The following is a 22,352-nucleotide window of genomic DNA, read 5'->3' as shown; positions in this document are numbered from 1 at the left end:
CAGAACCTCATACCAGATGGCAACCATTTTGGGCAATTTCAAGATTTCTCAGGTACTTGGACACGCAACATGATGATAGGGGAAATGCTATAAGCTCTGCCTTATATGGTTATTGCCAACAACACCCAGAGTCAATTCTGTGACCAGAAGAAAACATCTCATGAAGATGAAAAGTTGTGGGGGCTTGGGTCTTGAATAGGATACCCTGCTAGTCTAGATAATTTGCGGATAGTAACAAAAAATACAGGTACCGTTTTCCTTGATTAGCTTCTTTTTTCTATCTCCATCCTCCTTTCAGCTAGGTTATCGCTTCTCTGACCCTGTTTTGAGGGATAAGAGCCAGTTCCCCACCTTCTACCAGATTGATCCCCAGTATCACCTACAGAATGCAGCCATTGTCTGGCTCCTTCTCCATTTCCAGTGGAACTGGATTGGGATTGTTGTTCAGAACTCAGAGAGCAGTGACCATTTCATTTGGATTTTTGACACCATCCTTGCCCAGCATGACATTTGTATACAATTTGTAAAACAGATCTTGCCCCGAATCTCAATATTCAATGAATTGCACAGGGAACAAAAAGATCTGCTTTGGACAATTTTGACCAATGATGCTCAGGTTGTGATTGTCTCAGGGGATTCAAATACCCTACAAAGCCTGATAACAGCCCTCTACATTTATGAAGAAGAGAATCACACTTCTTCTGGGAAGGTCTGGATCCTGACCACCCAATGGGAATTTGCAGCTATTGGCTATCACTACGACTGGGGGAAACTAAAATCTCTCCATGGTGCTTTGTCTTTGACAGTCCACACAAACCCGGTGCCAGGATTCAAGGATTATCTTTCGGCTCTGAATCCACATGAACCCCATGGAGATGTCTTTCTCCCTGAATGGTGGGAAGTTGTATTTGACTGTGAGATTTTGAAGGCAGGTCTGTCCTCACCTGGTGGCCAAAGGGTTTGCACGGGGGAGGAAAACCCGGACACCCTCCCAGGCTCTGTCTTTGATGGAAAGATGACCGGTTTCAGCTACAGCATCTACAACACTGCCTATTCTGTTGCACATGCTTTACACGCTGCTTATATGTTGGAGTCACAACAGGCATTGAAGAGGGGCAGAAAGAAGCTACACCTACATGTCTCCATGAAGCCCTGGCAGGTAACTCTTCAAATCTTCCTTTCTGGTTTGCAAGTATATGACACAACCTGGGGGGAAGGGGGAAACAGGGTTATAGGTGAGCCATCAATTATGTCAAGCAGAGCTGACTTCATTTGGGTACATACAGACATGTTGCTCCTAATAAATAACTGGATTTCTTTTGAAACTTGGCTCGAGGCTCATGGTTTAATTTGGGCATCTGTCGGCACCCTGACAGTAAGTCATCACTCTCCTTAAACTAATCAAAATTACTGGGATTCCAGGGTCCCGGCCTCTCCAGCCACTCCCCAACATTTGAGGTGGTTGGAGAAAAACTCAGGGAACCATGGCAGAGGGCAGACCACCTGAAGACAGCCTGCTCCAGGTGACCCTGAGAGAGGCAGAGCTGGCCTCCAGCCAGGAACTGCCAGGAACCCTGACAATAATAATAGCTGGATAAAATGTAATAACTACATGAAAGGAATGAAGAGATTGCATCTAAAAACCTATTGGAAAAATGCTGGATTCATCAATTTAAAAAATGGCTGACTCCATCTGCCTTTTATCCCTGGCATACAGAAAGACATTGATTATGCATATCACAATTTAAAAATCTCTTTATATAAAGTCTCTTTACTTTCATGAACTTTGGTTGTTTGTTTTGCAATTCCAGATGCACGCCTTCTTGAGAAATGTCCTTTTCAACAACACCGCTGGGGAGGAAGTCTCCTTTTCAGAAACTGGGATGAAATATGCAGGATTTGACATCCTCAACTGGGTCGTCTTTGCAAATATGACGATCCTTCAACAGAAAGTCGGATGGGTCAATCCGGAGGCTCCTTCAGCTGAAAGTTTCAGCATCAACCCCAATGCCATTGTGTGGGCCAGCCAGGTGGGGAGTAGATGTTGTTTCTGGGGTTCAGGAAAGCTGAGAGGAAGGACCAGGTTGTTGTGATGGAAATTCTATTCAGTGGAAGGAAGAAGAGGGGCTGCTATTACTCAGATCCTGAAGCCAGGCTGAACATTTCAAACCTGTCCATCTCAAAGCTAATCTCACTCTCCTTTCAGACAAAGCCTTTCTCCCGATGTGTGAAGCGCTGCCTTCCAGGTCAAGCCATGAAAGTTGCAGAGGGGAAGGTGTCTTGTTGCTACAGATGTGTTTCTTGCCCAGAAGGGACCATTTCTAATGAAACAGGCAAGTTGCTCAAGATGCTGGAGGAGACCTTCCAGCAGGAATGAAGAGGTGTACCAGGGCTGCCTGGGGAGGAGTGTGAGACAATATGAATGGCAAATTATTTGAACAAATCAACATAAAAGTCATTCAAAACTTTTAAGAGTGGACCATTGAATGCATCCTTAAGTTGTGGGCAGCAATTGCAACTTTTATATATTGTTTATATGTTTTAATATTTCATTGAACACTGACCAGAGTCATATTAACAGATTAACAGAGTTGGAAGGGATCTTGTAGGTCATCTAGTTCTAATCCGACCTCCTATCCAAGCAGGACACCCTACACCATTTCTGACAGATGGCAGTCCAATCTCTTCTTGAAAGTGTCCAGTGATGAAGTTCCCACAACTTCTGAAAGCAAGTTGTTCCATTGGTTGATTGGGCTCACTGTCAGAAAGTTTCTCCTTATTTCCAGGTTGAATCTCTCCTTGTTCAATTTCCATCCATTGTTCCTTGTCTGGCCTTTGGGTGCTTTAGAAAACAGCTTGACCCCCTCCTCTCTGGGGCAGCCCCTCAAATATTGGAAGACTGCTATCACATTACTCCTGGTCCTTCTCTTCCCTAGATTAGCCATGCCCAGTTCCTGCAACTGTTCATTGTGTGTTTTAACCTCCAGTCCCCTAATCATCCTGGCTGCTCTTCTCTGCACTCTTTCTAGAATCCCAACATCTTTTTTATAGTGTGGTGACCAAAACTGGATGCAGTACTCCAGGTATGGTCTTACTATAGCTTTATAGAGTGGTATTAGTACCTCACCTGATCTCGAATGTATCCCTCTGTTAATGCAATTTAGGATTGCATTGGCTTTTTTGGCTGCTGCTCCATATTTAACTGATTGTCCACTAAGATTCCACAATCCCTCTCACAGTTACTGCTATATAACTGTATTTCACCATGTCTATATGTGTACTGTAGGACTTTACTTTTCTCTACATTGAATTTCATTTTGTTAGACATAGCCCAGTGTTCAAGTCTATCAAGATCCATCTGGATCTTAAGCCTGTCTTCTAGGGTGTTATCTATTACTGCCAGCTTAGTATCATCTGCAAATTTGGTAAATTTCCCTTCTATTCTCTCATTTAAGTCATTTAGGAAGATATTGAAGAGTCCTGGGCTTAAGAAAGAACCTTGTGGCACTCCACTTCCCTTCGTGTAGATGTAGTACCATTAAGGACTACTCGTTGAGTACAGTTTGTCAGTCAGTTACAAATTCATCTGATCAGTGGTGGGATTCAATTTCTTTTACTACAGGTTCTGTGGGTGTGGCTTGGTGGGCGTGGCAGGGGAAGGATACTGTAAAATCTCCAGTCAGAGGTGGTATTTGCCAGTTCTCCAAACTACTCAAAAGTTCTGCTACTGGTTCTCCAGAACTGTTTAGAACAGGGGTGTCCAACCTTTCACCTTCCCTGGGCCACATTAGAAGATGAAAATTTGGTTTGGGCCACACATAAAATAAAATAACAGTAACAATACCTGATCATCCAAAAAAACCATAGAAAAAATAGTTAACATATTAAATTTATTTGGAAATGAAGTTAGTGAGATGTTTTTATTACTAATTATTTATTAAAAATTATTTATTTTTTATCACAGTTTTTTTATCACGTTTTTTTTATCATGGTTTATTTTCTGGCCAAATTTTGCGGGTGGGGGAGAAAGCTCGCCCGCCTCGCGCCTACCTCTCCTCCTGCAAATGGCCCATCTGGATGAGGCAGGACTGGAAGGCAGAAGCAGCAGCAGCGGCGGGGGCAGAAGCAGCAGTGGTGGTGGGGGCAGAAGCGGAGGCGGCAGGGCAGAAGTGGCAGCAATGGCAGGGGCAGAAGTGGCAGTGGGGGCAGAAGCGGCGGCGATGGCGGTGGTGACAACAGCAGGAGGTGGCGCTCTGACAGCACCTGCTTTTTCTGTTGCTGCTTGGCCTGGCGCTTGCCTCACCCTGCCTCGCGCCTGTTTCTCCTCCTCTTCCTCACTGGCTCTGGCACAAATGTTGGGGTGGGCACTGGGCCGCATTACAAGGTGACCTGGGCCGCATGCGGCCCTTGGGCCGCAGGTTGGACAAGCCTGGTTTAGAATCTGCTGAGTACCACCTCTGCTTCTGATGGTAATGCTATCTATCCCACTTTTTTCTAGTAGGTTGTGGTCTACTTTATTGAATGCCTGGAGCCCTTCAATATGGGAGTTGGGAATTTCAAAATGTAAAAATAAAATAAAACAAATTAATTAATTCATTATAGTCATTCAGTCATTCAGAACTTTTAAGAGTGGTACATTGAATAGATAGATAGATTGATTAAATTGTTACCAGCAGTTTTCAATTTTACCTGCTGTTTATATGTTTTAATTGTGAACTCATAACACATTTCTATGCTGGTTTTAGAGTTGCCATGTACAGTGGGGTGGTGGTGGGGAATTTAAAAGAGCAGTGCAGCAGTTTGGAACCAAAAGTTCATTCCATTCATATCTTGAAAAGATTATAACTAAGCGACTGGGATATCTGCTGCTCAAATCTCTAATTGGAGGGCATGATTGATGACTCTTGGCTATGAACCTGTTTCATTGGAGAATATGAATTATGATACACACAAAGGTGTGGGGGGGAAACCAGGATCAAGGGTGACAGTTTATTACATGTCTTAGAATCAGCTTCATACATGCTGTTATGTTCACTCCTAATAAATTCTTCGTAGTTTTTGAAGCTTGGCTTGAGGTTCATGATTTAATTAGGGCAACTGCTAGAATCCTGACAGCAATATTTTATTGAACACTGCCAAGAGTCCCTCGGTGTGGGAGATGGGAATTTCAAAATGTAAGAATAAAATAAAACAAATCAATTAATTCATTAAATAATTACTCTTGAGAGGTTTTTAGCTTCTATGACATCTTCTGAGATTGATTCCACTGGATCCTTCTGTGCTGTGTGCAGCAGAAGTAAAAAGATGGGGCATATGGGGTGTTTCACTTCCTTCACTGAGAAAGCAATCCATTCAAATACAATCTCTGGTTCTCTGTTTAATATATACTGATGCCTATTCTTTCAGATGCTGCCCAGTGTATCCCCTGCCCAGAAGACCAACACCCCAGCAAGAACTATGTCCTGTGCATTCCCAAGACCATGAACTTTCTCTCATATGAGGATACACTTGCCTTTGTTTTAGTTTCTCTAGCTCTTGTCTTCTCTTTGATCACAATCCTCGTGTTGGCAGCCTTCATCAAACACTGCAACACACCCATCGTCAAGGCCAACAACCGCAATCTCACCTACATCCTCCTGGTCTCCCTCCTGCTCTGCTTCCTCTGCTCCTTCCTCTTCATTGGGAAGCCAAGGAATGTCACCTGTCTCCTCCGACAAACCACTTTTGGCATTGTCTTCTCCACTGCCATTTCATCTGTGTTGGCAAAAACTCTGACTGTCGTGCTGGCCTTCATGGCTACTCAGCCAGGAAACAGGGCAAGAAAATTCTTGGGGAAGCAAATGATCATAGCCCTGGCTTGTCCCCTTGCGCAAACAGCTCTTTGTGCCTCCTGGCTGGCAATCTCCCCCCCATTTACTAATTTGGACTTTCATTCTGTGAAGGGAGAAATCGTGATGGAATGCAATGAAGGTTCAATCACCATGTTTTATGCTGTGCTGGGCTACATGAGTTTTCTGAGTCTCATTCAGCTTCATAGTGGCTTTTCTGGCCAGGAAGCTGCCTGACAGTTTTAATGAAGCTAAGTTCATTACTTTCAGCATGCTGGTCTTCTGCAGCGTTTGGATCTCCTTCCTCCCCACCTATCTGAGCACCAAAGGAAAGTCCATGGTGGCCGTGGAGATCTTCTCCATCTTGGCCTCTGCGGCTGGTCTGCTGAGTTGTATCTTTCTCCCCAAATGCTATGTTATAGTGCTGAGGCCAGATCTGAACAATAGAAGTCATCTTATGAGGAAAGTTAAATAGGAAAGTAAGACAATATCTAATCACTTCTATACAGATGAATATAGAAGTTTCCATTCCATCTATGTTCAGACACAGCAAACCCATTCTAGCTAAAATGATATTGAGGCTTTCTCTGGTTTTTGTTGACTCAGTCTGCCTCTATGTGACCTACTTAGAAAGGTCTGCAAGAAGACTTTATTCAAATATACGAATACTCTGTTTAGCCTGATACCAACCTCCCTTTTATCCTGAAAAACTCAGCTTCTAATTATTGTGCTTTATAATGTCGCATTAAGTTTTCATCATTTGCAGTTCCTCTTACCTTGACCAACTGAGATGAAATTCTTACTACTTAACGTCAGATGCTGTAAACAGTTCCCATCACAGGCTGTGAGAATTGATCATTAGATAAAGATAATATTTATTTCATCTACCAATGCCAACCACATTTCTCCAGACACAAATTCCTTGGAATCCATGGACATTCAGACCCATCTTTATTTATTTTAGTCTTTATTTATTAATGAAATCAGCCCAACTTCACACCAGTTCCATCTCAGGTACTGTAACCCCATCCAGAACAAGGGATAGAAAATAAATGGAGCTTGTTATGGATTCTCTTTTAAACTGTATTTGATTAGATTATCCTACACTCAATGTCAACCTTGGAAGCCATATTTTACTTGGAAGCTTCAAGGCTGCCACATTTAGTGCCTGGGAATTTGGGAGGGGACATTTCATAGAGAGGTATAAGATTAGATTCAACAACATTATTTCACAGAAAGTCAAGGCCATGTTACCCTGCACCTGGAGGGGAGTGGTGGAAGGAATGTCTCCAGTTGGTATGATGTTTGGTTGGATCATGTGATGGACTGGTGGGTGCAGGGGCAGGATTTTTGATTTTCTTTTGGGAAAGGAAAAACCTGGAACTGTCAGATTTGGGTTTTCCCAAATGTGCCAATATGACAACTCTAATAAAATGGAACTTTGAGGAAATGCTTGTCTTGGAGTTTATTGGTTTGGAGTTTGTTAGTTGGAACACTAGCGTGATATACCTCCCTTGATCTTGATTGTATCCCTCTGTTAATGCAACTTAGGATTGCATTAGCTTTTTTGGCAGCTGCTACACACTGCTGGCTCCTATTTAGCTGGTTGTCCACTAAGACTCCAAGATCCCTCTCACAGTTACTGCTATTGAACCTGGTTTCACCCAATCTATATCCATTCCTTTGGTTTTTCTTGCCTAAGTGTAGGACTTTAGTTTTCTGTACATTGAATTTCATTTTGTTAGATACAGCCCAGTGTTCTTGTCTGTCAAGATCCATCTGGATCTTGAGCCTATCTTCTTGGGTGTTAGCTGTTCCTGACAACTTAGTATCATCTGCAAATTTGGTAAGTTCCCCTTCTATTCCTTCATCTAAGTCGTTAATGAAGATATTGAAGAGTCCTGGGCCTAAGACGGAACCTTGTGGCACCCCATTGCTTACTTTCCTCCACATAGACTTAGACCCATTAAGGACTACTCACTGAGTACAGTTTGTCAGCCAGTTGTGAGTCCATCTATCTCTCCCACTTTTTTCTAGCTGACCAAGAAGTAGGCTGTCATCTACTTTGTCAAATGCCTTGCTGAAATCTAAATATATTATGTCCACAGTATTTATCTGGTCTAATAATTTAGTCACTATGTTGAAGAATGAAATCAAGGATTACTTACAATTTGAGGTTAAGTCTAGACAGGCCTGAATTCTGTAAACAGGACATAGTCAAAAGAATGATATGTTGCCTACTTTCTCAGAGAAGGCAAAAGAAAGCTGCGATTCAGAATGCTTTCTTTCTTTCTTTTTGTTAACAAAGTTATGAACTGCAAAGATCAAACAAAAATATTAAAAGGGAGAGTCTTGCTTTAAGGCTATTTTTTCCTTGTTTCATTAAACATTTGGTTTTGTATTTATTTTTCTAATGGGCTTATTGCTATATTTTTAAAAAGATGAAACAATACATTGGACCCAAATGTCATGTTGCAGGATAGGGGAGAAAAGCCCACAGTACTAGGAAACTTAAATATTAGAGCAAAAAGCGAGAGACAGCTCTACCCTGGTGGAATCTGTTTTGCCTGACAGATGGGAAATCTGCTAGATTCCTTGTAATCCTGCTTACATTATTGTAAGTGATCTTGAGTCACAGCCTTGTCTTGACTACAAAGCCAGCTTACAACATTTCTGGCAACAACGACGGTAACGGCTTATACACCCATACCTCCTTCCTAACAGTTTCTTCATTCCATTGCTGGATATTAGACAAAGCTTTCCCAAATTTTCAGAATGATGCTTGCCCAGTTTTTTGCTGTAGGCGAAAGCCAGCTTTTAAAATAATAATAGTCTTGTAGTGATTCAGCCTTGACAATGGAGCTATGCAATTAAAGGAAAGGCAATAAATTGGGATACAGATAGAATGGCTGTAAAATGGGTATAAAGGCTTAAGCAGTCTTATTGCCTTGGTTTGGCACCCAAATCCAGGCATCCCTGCCAATTTACAGAATCAATTTAAAAGAATCCTGGAAAATAGGACTTAATTGCTTGAAAACATGATAAGCTTAGCTGAAAAAACAGAGTTTGAATGTTTTCTTTCCTGAGGTGGGAAGGGGAGCAAGTTTACAAGAAAGCTCTGCTATGTTAACAGATAACAGATAATCACAGTTGGAAGGGACCTTGTAGATCATCTAGTCCAACCCCCCACCCAAGCAGGTGATCCTACACCATTTCTGACAGATGGCAGTCCAATTTCTTCTTGAAAGCCTCCAGGGATGAAGCTCCCACAACTTCCGAGGGCAACTTCTGTTCCATGGGTTGATTGTTCTCACTGTCAGAAAATTTCCCCTTATTTCCAGGTTGAATCTCTCCTTATTCAATTTCCATCCATTGTTCCTTGTATGGCCTTTGGGTGCCTTGGAAAATAGCTTGACTCCCTCCTCCTCTCTGTGGCAGCCCCTCAAATATTGGAAGACTGCTATCCTGTCTCCCCTGGTCCTTCTCTTCACTTTTTCCTTGGTGCAGAAACTAAAAAGACCCCTTAGAAATAGGACTTGGTTTCATCAACTACGTTTTAAAAAATGTAACATGAAGTTAGCTGAGCTGAAAATTTATGGCTTTGAGGGCAGAGCCTAGAGTAGATTGTAAACAAAACTAGTACAGGTAGTCCTCAACGTACGACCACATAATTGAGACCAACATTTATGTTGCTAAGCAAGACATTTGTAAGTGAACTTTAGTCCATTTGATGACTTATACAGTTATTAATTGAATCACTACAGTTTTTAAGTTAGTAACGTGGTTGTTAAGTGAATCTGGCTTCCCCATTAACTTTGCTTAACAGAAGGTCGCAAAAATGATCTCGGGGACACTTCAACCATTGTAAGTACATGCCAGCCAAACAGCTAAATATCATCCTCATTGTTTCCTTGAGTCCAAAATTTCTTTAATCTCAAAATGCTGCTAGCCTTCAATCAAAAGAGGAACCGGCAGGGCGGTCTGATCAGGTTGCAAATTGGAAGTATGTTCAGGTTTTAATAGACTGATATGAAAGACAGGGTGAATCTGTTTAAGGGTCTTTGACAATTGCAATTGTACTGATACAGGATTCACTATTTATACACTTGGGAAAGCTCCGACATATTTAGGACCCAATTTTTTAGACTTTTGTGTGGTTTGTAAATACTTAGTGGATAAGAAGACCTTGTCCCCCACTTGGTATGGTTTTTGTGGAGCTTTCTTTTTATCAGCTTGCTTCTTATGAGCTTGATGAGCATCATCTAATGCTTTACAGGTAACCAGCCAGGTAAGTTGGAGTTGGGTTATCCATTTGGTCAATGATGGAACATTGGATTTCTCTTGCGGAAGTTCTGGTATGAGCACAAATTCCTTTCCTGAAGCTACCTTAAATGGGGTAAGGCCAGTGCTACTGTGAACTGAGTTATTATATGCCACCTCTGCAAAAGGCAATAGGTCAGACTAATCATCTTGTTGATAATTAATATAATACCTAAGGTATTGTTCCAATACCGACTAAGTTCTCTTATAAGCCCCATTGGTTTCTGGGTGGTGGATGGAGCTTAAGCCCTGGGCAGAGCCCAATAACTTCAGGAATTCCTTCCAGAAGTTTGATGTAAATTGGACCTTGTAGGACATCTAGTCCAACCCGCCACCCAAGCACGAGACCCTACACCATTTCTGACAAATGACAGTCCAATCTCTTCTTGAAAGTAAAGTGTAACCAGTTGCAGCATTTGACAAAGATTTTTTAATATAGAACTTCCTCCTTCATTTCATAATTTATAAGAAATCATCACATTCAAAACATGCCTCAAAGACAAATATAAAGGAAGCCGATATTTACATTAGTTGGACATGATTGTTCCTCACTATATTTTCTCTACAATTCAGATCGGGCCTCAGCAGAGTAATGTAGCATTTGGGGGAAAAAAATACAAGCCAAGAGAGCAGCTCCAGAGGCCAAAATGGAGAAGATCTCCACTGCCACCATGGACTTCCCTTTGGTGCTCAGGTAGGTGGGCAGGAAGGAGATCCAAACACTGCAAAAGACCAGCATGCTAAAAGTAATGAACTTGGCTTCATTAAAACTATCAGGCAATTTCCTAGATAGAAATGCCACTGTAAAACTGACAAGGGCCAAAAGTCCTAAGTAAGAGAGGACACCGTAAAACATTACAGCTGAGCCTTGCTTACATTCCAAGATGATCTCTCCAAACAAGGAGTAGAAGTCCAAATTAAGAAATGGGGGAGAGTTTCACAGCCAGATGGCACAAAGGACTGCTTGGATCAGGGGACAGGCTATGACAATGGAGTTGGTCAGTGGTTTTCCTAAGAGTTTCCTTGTCTTGTTCCCTGGCTTGGTAGCCATGAAGGCCAGAACCACCATGACAGTCTTTGCCAATACAGAGGAAACCGCAAGAGAAAAAAGAATGGCAAAGGCAGACTGTTGGAAGAGACAGGTGATCTTCCCTGGTTGACCAATGAAGAGGAAGGAGCAGAGGAAGCAGAGCAGAAGGGAGACTAGGAGGATGTAGCTGAGACCTCGGTTGTTGGCTTTGACAATCGGTGTGTCATGATGTTTATAGAAAATCAGCAGGACTGCAGAAGTGATCCCAGATAGAAAAAGAGCAGGAAAAACTAAGGTGTATCCCAGGGTTTCTTCATATGCAAGAAAGTGGAGCTTCTTGGCAATGCATTGGTCCTTGTCCTTGTTGGGAAATTGGTCTTCTGGGCAGGGTACACAGTGAGCTGCATCTGAAATCAAAAGTCTTTATCTAAGGATTTGTTGAACAATTACCATGCATATTATCCCTCCTGCAAAGATGATACACATCTTGCCTTTTTGCTGGTGACCTACCCACAAAGGAAATAATGAAAGAACATTCTGTGCAATTTATGGGGCATCAAAAAGAACAAATCATCCTTCATTTATGATGATCCTCAGGATATAGCCAGAGACAAGGATTTGTTCAGTTTCAGCTATCCATTCACTGTGCATTTCCACAAGTTATGTGGATTTTAGTTTTTAGTCTGCCTGTTTCCCCCCCACTTTATAATGGACCTTTTGTCAATTTTACAAAAATGACACAATAACAAAAATATATTGATTTAATGAATATCTGCCTTAATTCTGGAAGATTTAGATTTCAAGTCTGGTCTATCTGTCTTATTGGAAAAGGTCCCTTCTGAACAAGCGTCACACTGGTAGCAGCAAACCTGCTTGCCCTCAGGAACTCTTCTCTCTCCTGCCTGGCATCTCTTCATGCCACACCTGGAAAAGGGGATGCCCTGAAAGAGAAATACTTGAAATTACTTAAGCAATGAATCTGCTGCATTCATTTCTTTCTCCCTATTTTTTATTCCTACTTCTATGTTCAGAGTCTCTTCTAAAGAAATAGTTTGCCTCTGTTTGTTTGTTTGTTTGCTTATTTATTTTGTCAAGCAATTATAAGATAACAGGTATAAGTATAAACATAGTTATGAATACATGAAATGGATACATATAAGAAAAATAAAAAGAAATAATAGGACAGGGACAATAGGCACGTTGGTGTGCATATGCATGCCCCCTACAGATCTCTTAGGAAAGGGGTGAGGTCAATAGTAAAAAGTCTAAGGTTAAAGTTTTTGGGGTTTGAGGAAGAAACCACAGAATCAGGTAGAGTATTCCAGGCATTGGCCACTCTGTTGCTGAAGTCGTATTTCCTGCAATCAAGTTTGGTGCGGTTAATCTTGAGTTTGTATCTATTGTATGCTCTTGTATTGTTATGGTTGAAGCTGAAGTATTCATTGACAGGTAGGACATTGAGATGTATAATTTTATATACTATACTTAGATTGGACCATCTATCAGAAATCAAGAACACTCCTGAGGAATTCAGGCCAAAAGCATTCCTGTAACAACAGTGGATGTGGTTGATATGAACTGTGATCTCAGCCTGCAGAGGAAGGCTTGTGATTAAACTACAATGTTTCTAAACAAAAGAATCATGAGGATATAAATTTGCACCAACGGTCCATGAAAATCAATGTTACTTGTTCTAATTGCATCCTTCGTTTCAAGCAGATGTTGTTCCCAAGTCTAACCCTTTGTGTAAAGACACAAATCAAACCTCAAATGTGTTACATGCAAAACAGATTTTTCATCAAATGACTGCCATAATTTCTGACTCAATTGGTATTTTTTCAAGTTAGGAAGATGTTCTCCATCCCAGGAAGAGAATGAATATTTCCATGAACTTACAACATTTCCTTGCAGCTCACCTTTGTGGCCCAGATGATTCCATAAGACTTAATGGTGAAATCTTGGCCCGGGAGAGCCTCAGAATTCATTTGTCCAACCTTCCTGGGGACAAAGGATTGATTGGGGAGGAAAACCCAATTGAAAAGATCATAACGTGCAGTTCCCACTCCATCTTCTGAGAAGGAAACTTCATCTCCAGCACTGTTGTTGAAGTGGACATTCCTCAAATAGGCAAGAATCTGAAAGAAAGGAGACCTTCAGAAATTGGACTATTTGGGCTAGAGCTACAAATGAGATACCAAGGCTTTTTTCAATAACATGGTGACCAATTTGAGAAGATGGGTTTTTATCTGAAGTGCTAGAGGTGTTCTCTTGGTGGAGATCTGAAAAATCAGGGGCAACACCAAATATTGAACCATGGAAAGGCTTTATATATTGCAATGTCTCTTGAGATTTATTCATACTAAGTTTCCAATGGGAAGTTAATATCAAAATTTTTCTAAATGATATATTTTTGATTTTTTGAAAAAAAAAGCCATAGTCCCTTGTACACTGCTAGTGACAGTGGAGTTTCCAAACAGAATAAAAACTTCATTTTTAGGCCAGATTATGAAAATACGAATTAATTTATTGAGTGTAATTAGAAAATCATTGGATTTCAACCTTTCAGTGAAGGCCAGGCAGATCTCCTTCTCCTTGAGCATTGGCATCAGAGTTGAAATGAAACGTTCCCAATTATCACTTTCAGAGGCCAGAAGCCCAACCCAGTTCCATTGGAAATACAGGAGCAGCTGGACTAAACCAACATACTGAGGAGATTCCTTGGGATTAATCCAGAAGAAGGAAGGAAAATCAATTCTGTCTCCCACACTGAACTCAAAGCCAACACCAAGCTGGAAAAAGGGACACAGTAAAGTATTTCAAAGACAAAGAAAACTTTTATGTTGATTTGGGGGGTTACCACTGTTAGGTTTGTGGCCCCAGCAGTCAGGCTGATTCTCTTTGAGTGGCCAGCTTAATTTTCTTCCCATCTCTGGTAGAGCTACCAGGTACACATTTTTATTGGTTGACAGAAGACAAGAGAAGAAACCATACAGAGAATAAATGACACTAAAACAATGACTAGCCTTTTATCAAATATAAACCAAGAGTCACAAGCTCATGGTATGTCCTGTGTGTGCTTTTTATCTTTGTCTATTGACTCCATCATGTGTCCAAGGGAGCTCTCTTACCTGTGGAACCTTAAAGATGCTGAAGATGGAGGCCATCAGCCTTGAGGATTTGGGATTGAGACCCCCAATGACGGACAGCAGAGTGTCCTTCTGGTCACATTTGTAACCTGGAACCACTTGGCCTCGTGAGGAGAGCATGGAGAAGCTGTTTAAGGAAATAAATATTTCCATCTGGAAATGGCCATAGATGTAGAAGCCAAGGGTGATGTTGAGGAGCAGAAGAAAATCCTTATTGACCTGGGAGACAGCAAACATCAATGCAAGAAACTGCTGGTAGTTACTTGAGATGAGCCTATAGTGAGAAAAACACGGGGGAACATTACAGGAAAAATTGTGTGAGCTTGTAGAATTTAGTTCACTGTTTCCCACTGTAATTCACTGGGATTTGGAGGCACAAAATTTAACTGGGTTTGTGTTTTTTCAAAGGACCTCCCTTGGCTAAATATGGATGGCTTTGTGAGAAAGGGAACAAGCCTTTATCTATATATCATAGACAGTTTTATAGCCCTCTGTTATCTCTCCAATCTTCACTTTGCTCCAGTAGTTGTAATCCTTCTCATGTGCTCCTCTTCCACACTAATGATATGGGGTCTTTCTGGGAGCAGCTTCTTCAGGTTTGGTAAACATTGCTGAGCACAGGACTACAATGTGGGGACATCTCAAAGATTTACCGAAGGCCTTTAAGGACGTGCCATGCTGATTCCCACACTGAGAGGGATTTTTGTATCTCCTGAATACTGGAAGAGGATTGAGCTTTTATTTGAGTTTTCCACCACAAATTACTATCCAGATTAATATTATAATTCAAATTCTTCACTAGGCCAGCACAGTTTCTAATATAACACCCCTCTTCCTGTTCGTTTTTTATCATCTCCTTGAGAAGAGATTGAGAATTCCAGCCTCTGTTAAAAGCATAGTATTTTTTTTGATAGAAGCACAATAGGACAGTGCAAAATACTAGAAGTATTTCTAAAAAGAACCCCAAAATTTAAAACCAAAGAGAACATTTATCTGCATGTTTCTTCTCCAACTGAAACTTACGCATTATTTACAAGAAGATTCAATGTATTAAAGTCTGGGACAAGAGGCGTTAAAATGGTTCCCAAAGGCAAATTCCCATTAATGATGAGATCACCAGGCCTATAGTAGCTTTCATCTAATTTGATACAATGCCTGATCTCACATATGGTTTGTAGACTCTTCAGTGTAGTTGGAGCCAGGAACCAGAAAAATATCAGCATCAGTAATAGCATGACTCCTTCCTAGTTATTCTTATCACCTTCCCTCCTAGAACAGGTTTATACAGAAACTGATTTGAAAGTTGTTCCTGAAATCTCACTGGAACGTTAGCAGAGCAGACACCACCTCTGCCACCTGGATGGCACCAGGACAAATTTATAGCAACAATGCTTCCTCTTACCTGTGTTTCAGCTATGACCATGGAGGAACCAAAGTCACGTGAATCTCTTCAAACCCAGGAGTTACTTGTTTATAAGACTGGCTAAGGTAACATGTTCTGCCCTCTTCTGAAGATCTCAGAGATACTTTTTTAAAGCAGGGGTTATTTTGGAAGTTTTTCTGTCTAGAAATCCACAGGGGATACACGAAGAATTATGGTTCTTCTGATAATTACAAGGAAAGCAACTCTTTAGCAGTAGCTTCTTGTATACCAGAATGGGAGAAAAAAATGTTTGTGTTTCTTATAAATACACAAAGCAGATACATTCATGGTGAACTTGTGCATTTGATCTCCATGAAACTGACCCTCTGCATACACAATGGAGTTTGGCCTGGGCCAGAGTAAGTCAGCTTGTATGAGGGTTTGGTGGCACATGAGAATCTGTTACACCATTTTAACTGTGAGCAGTCATGCCAATGCTTGGATGGAGTAACTTGTTTATTTGTAACTACATGGAAGGGGATAAAATTATAAATTGGAGTAAAAGAGAATGGGTGCATTCTGTTAGGTGGTTCTCTGATAACAGATACAGATAATCAGAGTTGGAAGGGACCTTGTAGATCATATAATCCAACCCGCCACTCAAGCGGGAGACCCTACACCATTTCTGAGAGATGGCAGTCCAGTCTCTTCTTGAAAGTCTCAAGTGATGGTGCTCCCACAACTTCTGAGGGCAAGGTGTTCCATGGGTTGATTGTTTTCACTATCGGATACTTTCTCCTTATTTCCAGGTTAAATCTCTCCTTGTTCAGTTTCCATCCATTATTCCTTGTCTGGCCTACAGGTGCTTTAGAAAATAGCTTGAACCCTTCCTCCATGTGGCAGCCCCTCAAATATTGGAAGACTGCTATCATGTCTTCCCTGGTCCTTCTCTTTACTAGACTAGCCAAGCCCAGTTCCTGCAACTGTTCATTGTATATTTTAGCCTCCAGTCCCTCATCATCCTGGTTGCTCTTCTATGTGCTTTTTCTAGAGTCTCAACATCTTTTTTATAATGTGGTGAACAAAACTGGATGCAGTACTCTAGGTGTGGTCTTACTAAGGTTTACAGAGTTGATATTAGTGCTTCCCTTGATCTTGATTGTATTCCTCTGTTAATACAACTTAGGATTGCATTAGCTTTTTTGGCTGGCTGCTGCACACTGCTGGCTCATATTTAGCTGGTTGTCCACTAAGACTCCAAGATCCCTCTCACAGTTATTGCTATTGAGCCTGGTTTCACCCAGTCTATATGTGTACTTTTGGTTTTTCTTGCCCAAGTGTAGGACTTTACTTTTCTCTACATTGAATTTCAGTTTGTCAGATATGGCCCAGTGTTCTAGTCTGTCAAGATCCATCTGGATCTTGAGCCTATCTTCTTGGGTGTTAGCTATTCCTGCCAGCTTAGTATCATCTGCAAATTTGGTAAGTTCCCCTTCTATTCCCTCATCTAAGTCATTAATGAAGATATTGAAGAGTCCTGGGCCTAAGATGGAACCTTGTGGCACCCCACTGCTTACTTCCCTCCATGTAGAAATAGATCCATAAAGGACTGCTCATTGAGTACAGTTTGCCAGCCAGTTGTGAGTCCATCTAGTGGTGGTGTTGTCTATTCCACCTTTTTCTAACTTACTAAGAAGTAGATTGTGGTCTACTTTGTCGAATGCCTTGCTGAAATCTAAATATATTATGTCCACAGTATTTTGTTAGTCCACTAATTTAGTCACTGTGTTGAAGAATGAAATAAGATTGGTTTGGCATGATCTGTTCTTAGCAAACCCATGCTGACTGCTAGTTATTATTTTACTTGTTTCTAGATGTTGGTAAATCTGTTTTTTTTATTATCTTTTCCAATATCTTCTTGGGTATTGATGTTAGGCTGATTGGTCTAGTTTCCTGGGTCTATTTTTTTCCCTTTTTTGAAGATGGGAACCACATCAGCTCTTTTCCAGTCCTCTGGTAGTTCCCAGATGCTCCACAATTTTTGAAAGATATGGTGCAGTGGTTCTGAGATGACCTCTGCCAGCTCCTTTAAAACTCTGGGGTGTAATCCATCAGGGCCCGGTAATTTGTTTTCATCAAGATCAGACAGGTGTTCCCTTACTATTTTTTTGCTTATTTTAACTTTTATTTCTGGTCTGTCTTTTACAGTTACATTTTTGGTGGGTTGAGCTATAGTTTCTTTTTGTGTGAAGACTGAATTAAGCATTTCTGCTTTCTCTCTGTTGCCTGTTACTTCCTTGGCATCTTCTATCTTTAGTGGACCAACTGTTTCCTTGATTTTTTTTCTTGTTATTTATATGTTGGAAGAAACTTTTTTTTATTATCTTTGACTTTTGTTGCAAGCCTTTGTTCATTCTGAGCCTTTGCTATCCTGACTTTGTCTTTGCAGATTCTGGCTATCTGCTGATATTCTGCTTTAGTTGTATGTCTTTATTTCCATTTTTTGTACTTGTCCGTTTTTTTCTTTCAATTTGCCAGAGAGATCTTTGTGCATCCATGCTGGTTTCTTCTAGGATTTCTTGTTTTTCTTTCTCAGTGGTATTGTGCTGGTCTGGGCTCCTATGATCATACTTTTTAGAGTTTCCCAAGATTTTTGAGTTGTTTTCCCCTTTAGGATTTTCATCCATGCAATCTTTCCCAAGTTCTCTCTGAGTTTATTGAAATCAGCTCTTTTAAAATCCAACACCCTGGTGTCATTATGTTCTGTTGCTTGTGTTTGTGTTATGTTGAATTCTAGTATGACATGGTCACTCTCACCCAAGGTTCCTGCTGTCCCTCTAGTTTCACCCTCTACCTTTTGGACAACAAAGTTGCCAGCTAGGTTGGTTAGGAACTTATTTGATTTCTCACTTGGTGCAGAATTAGTATTCCAGTTGATATCAGGATAATTGAAGTCTCCCATTACTATTGTTGTGTGTTTCCTGCATATGCTTGTTAGTTGGCTGGCAAAAAGGACATCTATTTTTTCTGCTTGACTGGGTGGCCTATAATATACACCTATGGCCATGTCCTTCTTTTTTTCTTTTATATTGACCCATATGCATTCTAGGAGGTTTTCATCTTTGGTTTCATGCATTTCTGTAGCAATATAGTGGTCCTTTACATACAGTGAAACTCCACCTCCTCTTTTATGAGGTCTGCTCTTTTTTAATAGTTTGTATCCTTCTACCAGTACATTCCAGTCATGGGTTTCATCCCACCAAGTTTCTGTTATTCCAACTATATCATATTTACCTTCATGTATTCATAGTTCGAGTTCACCTTGTTTGTTCCCCAGACTTTGTGCATTTGTATATAGGCACTTGAGATCTTTATGTCTGACACTGTGTTTACTGTCTACATAACCTGTGTTGTGCCTGCCTGTCTCTACTTTCTTGCCACCTGTTTGATTAGTGCACATGGTATGGCACTCACTATTAAATGCTTGGTTTTGGTTGGCATCAAGTTTGATAATCTTACCTGCACAAACATCTATTTTGCATGCACTGCTATTCTTATTAGTTTTAGGTTGCTTGGGACAGAAATGTTCTGAATCCATTAATTCTCTGTCCCCACTGTTCAGTTTAAATGTTTATCCATTCTCTTTCATCTGAAAGTGGTTCTGTTCAGTGTTGGTTGGAAGGAGAGATTGAGCCAACCCCATATTAGATAAGAGTCAATGGAATTCATGATGGATGGACTTAAATCTATCTGTAGCTATGTAGAGACTTTAGGCTGATTCCTTTTTTGACTCCAATGCCCATGTTGTGTCATTCCTACAGCTTCAGTTTGTTAAACAGAACAAAATTGAGCTGTGGAGAGTCTGAAATCTCATGAGAGCAATGGAGATGATAGAGGCAAGAGTGGTGGAAGAGTGGAGGCAGAAAATCAGGAATTATTGGGAACAAATGTTCCCCGCATGAATTCATCCTTGAAAGATGTGTTTGTTCACCCACCTATAATGGATTTCTTGGTTTGGCTCATACTAGAGAAAAATTGGTGGACTACTGGACTATTTTGGTAGACTTTTGATAAATCCTCATTTCCGTGAAGGTTCAGGCCTGGTATGAATGGATATGGCACTGGTTGCACTTCTGGATGGCCTTAGGAAGGAACAGGATGAGGCCAGTGCATCCATTCTGCCTCAACCTGACCACTTGGTGATCTTTAATGTCATCAGCCATCAAGCATGTGCAGTCAAGAGTGCAGGCAATACAAATGAAAATACGCTAATTGTGTGCTGATACTCTCTAGAAGAATCTGATCTACTAACATCACCATTGTCATCTTCAGCCATTCTGTTGTATCTGACCCTTCACCCCTCTCACCCTGTAGATTAAAAATCACTGTTGTTGACACCCATTGGTTACATCATCATTTCATCATCATTGCTCAACAAGGATCAATTGTGATGACCCAGAGTAGATCAGAAATATAACAAAATCCAAAATGTAACTAAAAGTCCTTTAATGCCTTCAACTTGGCTTCACTGTTTAATTTTTCAAAGTGCAGGAGTAAATTAGGTTCAAAATAACATTTAAAAGGCAAAAAACACAGTTCACAGTCAAAGAGCCGATAATGAAGCAAAAGCCCAAAACAAACTGCATTGAATCAAGTTCCTCGACAGACTAGGATAAATAATTGCCAGCTTCAGAAAGATAACCAGGAACAGTCCGCTGGAAGAATGCCAACCAAGATAAACCTTTGTTCAAACTAAAAAACTTAATTGTCTCCAGCATTTGTTTACAGGCAGGCTGACACTCTTATGCAAATCTCCCACCTCCCATTAGACTTTCTGGTTTTTGATTGAAGATGTTTCACTTCTCATCCAAGAATCTTCTTCAGCTTGCCAGAGCTTCTGCAGCTTCTTCTTCAAGAAGCTTCTCAGAGCTAAAGAAACTTCTTGGATGAGAAGAGAAATGTTTTCAAAGCAAAAGCAGAAATTTTGTTGCCTCTTGAAAAAGTACCTGTGGGACACTCTACAAATAGGTTCATCAATAAATATATTAAGTTAGAAGCAGCATATGAACCTATAATAAACTGGACCATCTAAATGACTAATAATGACAGAACTAACCACTTCCTCATCAGTTGAATTTTGTACCATACAAACAACCAGTCATGTCACCAACTGAGGACACCACCACAAAAGACCTATATAAATGGAAGAAAAAAGTGAATAAGACATTTCAACCAAAGTCCCATTAAAGGTATTACAAAGTCTGGTAATGAAATGTCAAGGAGCTAAATGGTCAGCTCAAAGAACAAACCACTGCCAAAATGTGAACCTGAGCCACGAACACTCTACTATTGCTCCAGTTTTCTTGCATGGGGACTACACTTGAAGAACCCTTGAAAACTGAAGGTGGTACAAAATGAAGAGGTGCTCACAATATTGGACACTTCTAGGTTCTCCCACACGTCAGACTTTTGTGGCATGAGCTGCAGTGGCTTCCCAGGTTCCTCCAAGGCACCATTAATGGTGCTGGTTATCCCCTTTAAATTAACATATGACACAGGACTGGGTGATTGGCATACGCCTCCTGACTTTAGTTAGGAAACTGGGATGACTCTTATGCCCTGGATTATCTTGATAGGAACATGTGCTCATTAAGGAAATTAGATTGTGATCCTAGGCATAGTTAAATTATCCTGTGCAGTCTCTGTGCATGCAGATATTACAGAGCACCATGGTTTACCAAGAAAGCCCAACAGATGAAATGTCACAATAGATGATAACATACTGGATACAATTATGACATACTTTTCTCATCCATCTCGGGGAAATTCTGCCTGATATGGATGAGGAAATATAGCAGATCCGGATGCGAATGGGATTTAAATTCTACCTTTTCAAAAATTATTGAATAGTGGTAGGCAATTCTATAAAGCCTATCTAAGGAAACAACCATATTCACTTTTTAAAAAAAACAATATTGAACCCATCCCTTAAAAGTACTAACTTAATAAATGAACTAAATTTAAAGGAATAAAATAAGAAAACTTTCTGCTTGTAATAATAAACAAATGTTTATTAACAAGCTTTCCATCAATTCAGAGCACTGGACATCACTGAGGACATTTTGGAAACTTTTTTATAAAGACTGGATATATAGTTGCTGACCACAAGTAACAGATAACAGATAATCAGAGTTGGAAAAGATCTTGTAGGTCATCTAGTCCAACTCCCCACCCAAGCAGGAGACCCTACCCCATTTCTGACAAATGGCACTCCAATCTCTTCTTGAAAGTAAAGTGTAACCAGTTGCAGCTTTTGATAAGGATTTTTTAAATAGAGAAATTCCTCCTCCATGTCATCATTTATTAGAAATCTTATCACATTTTAACATGCCACAAAGACAAATATAAATGAGGCTAATCCTAGCATTAATTAGAAATTCTTATTTCTTACTATATTTTCTCTACAATTCAGATCTGGCCTCAGCAGAATAATGTAGCATTTGGGGAAAAAGATACAAACCAAGAGAGCAGCTCCAGAGGCCAAAATGGAGAAGATCTCCACAGCCACCATGGACTTCCCTTTGGTGCTCAGGTAGGTGGGCAGGAAGGAGATCCAAACACTGCAAAAGACCAGCATGCTAAAAGTAATGAACTTGGCATTAAAC

The 22,352-nt window shown here is 40.6% G+C and overlaps 1 protein-coding gene and 2 pseudogenes across 2 annotated transcripts in view; 2 read left to right on the top strand and 1 right to left on the bottom strand.

Annotated features, from left to right (window-relative positions):
* The window catches only part of LOC148128320 (extracellular calcium-sensing receptor-like), a 41,117-nt gene extending 39,076 nt beyond the window's left edge, over positions 1–2,041 (top strand). Inside the window, exons 2-4 of the mRNA XM_087933777.1 lie at positions 299–1,159; positions 1,812–1,989; positions 2,031–2,041. Of these exons, the coding sequence (XP_087789903.1) occupies positions 299–1,159; positions 1,812–1,989; positions 2,031–2,041 (1,050 nt within the window). The remainder of the gene's footprint in view (positions 1–298; positions 1,160–1,811; positions 1,990–2,030) is intronic.
* LOC148128319 (vomeronasal type-2 receptor 26-like) lies at positions 1,989–7,282 on the top strand (annotated as a pseudogene). The gene is made up of 2 exons (XR_015741250.1): positions 1,989–2,333; positions 5,407–7,282. The product of XR_015741250.1 is annotated as a vomeronasal type-2 receptor 26-like (transcript).
* Positions 7,283–10,670: 3,388 nt separating this feature from the next.
* LOC148128318 (vomeronasal type-2 receptor 26-like) overlaps positions 10,671–22,352 on the bottom strand; it is a 28,544-nt pseudogene continuing 16,862 nt past the window's right edge.

This window comes from Pseudonaja textilis, chromosome 1, assembly GCF_049901715.1.
Source record: "Pseudonaja textilis isolate UNSWEBS1 chromosome 1, rPseTex1.2, whole genome shotgun sequence".
Taxonomy (NCBI): Eukaryota; Metazoa; Chordata; class Lepidosauria; order Squamata; family Elapidae; genus Pseudonaja; species Pseudonaja textilis.
This window is presented reverse-complemented; position numbering and strand designations above follow the sequence as displayed.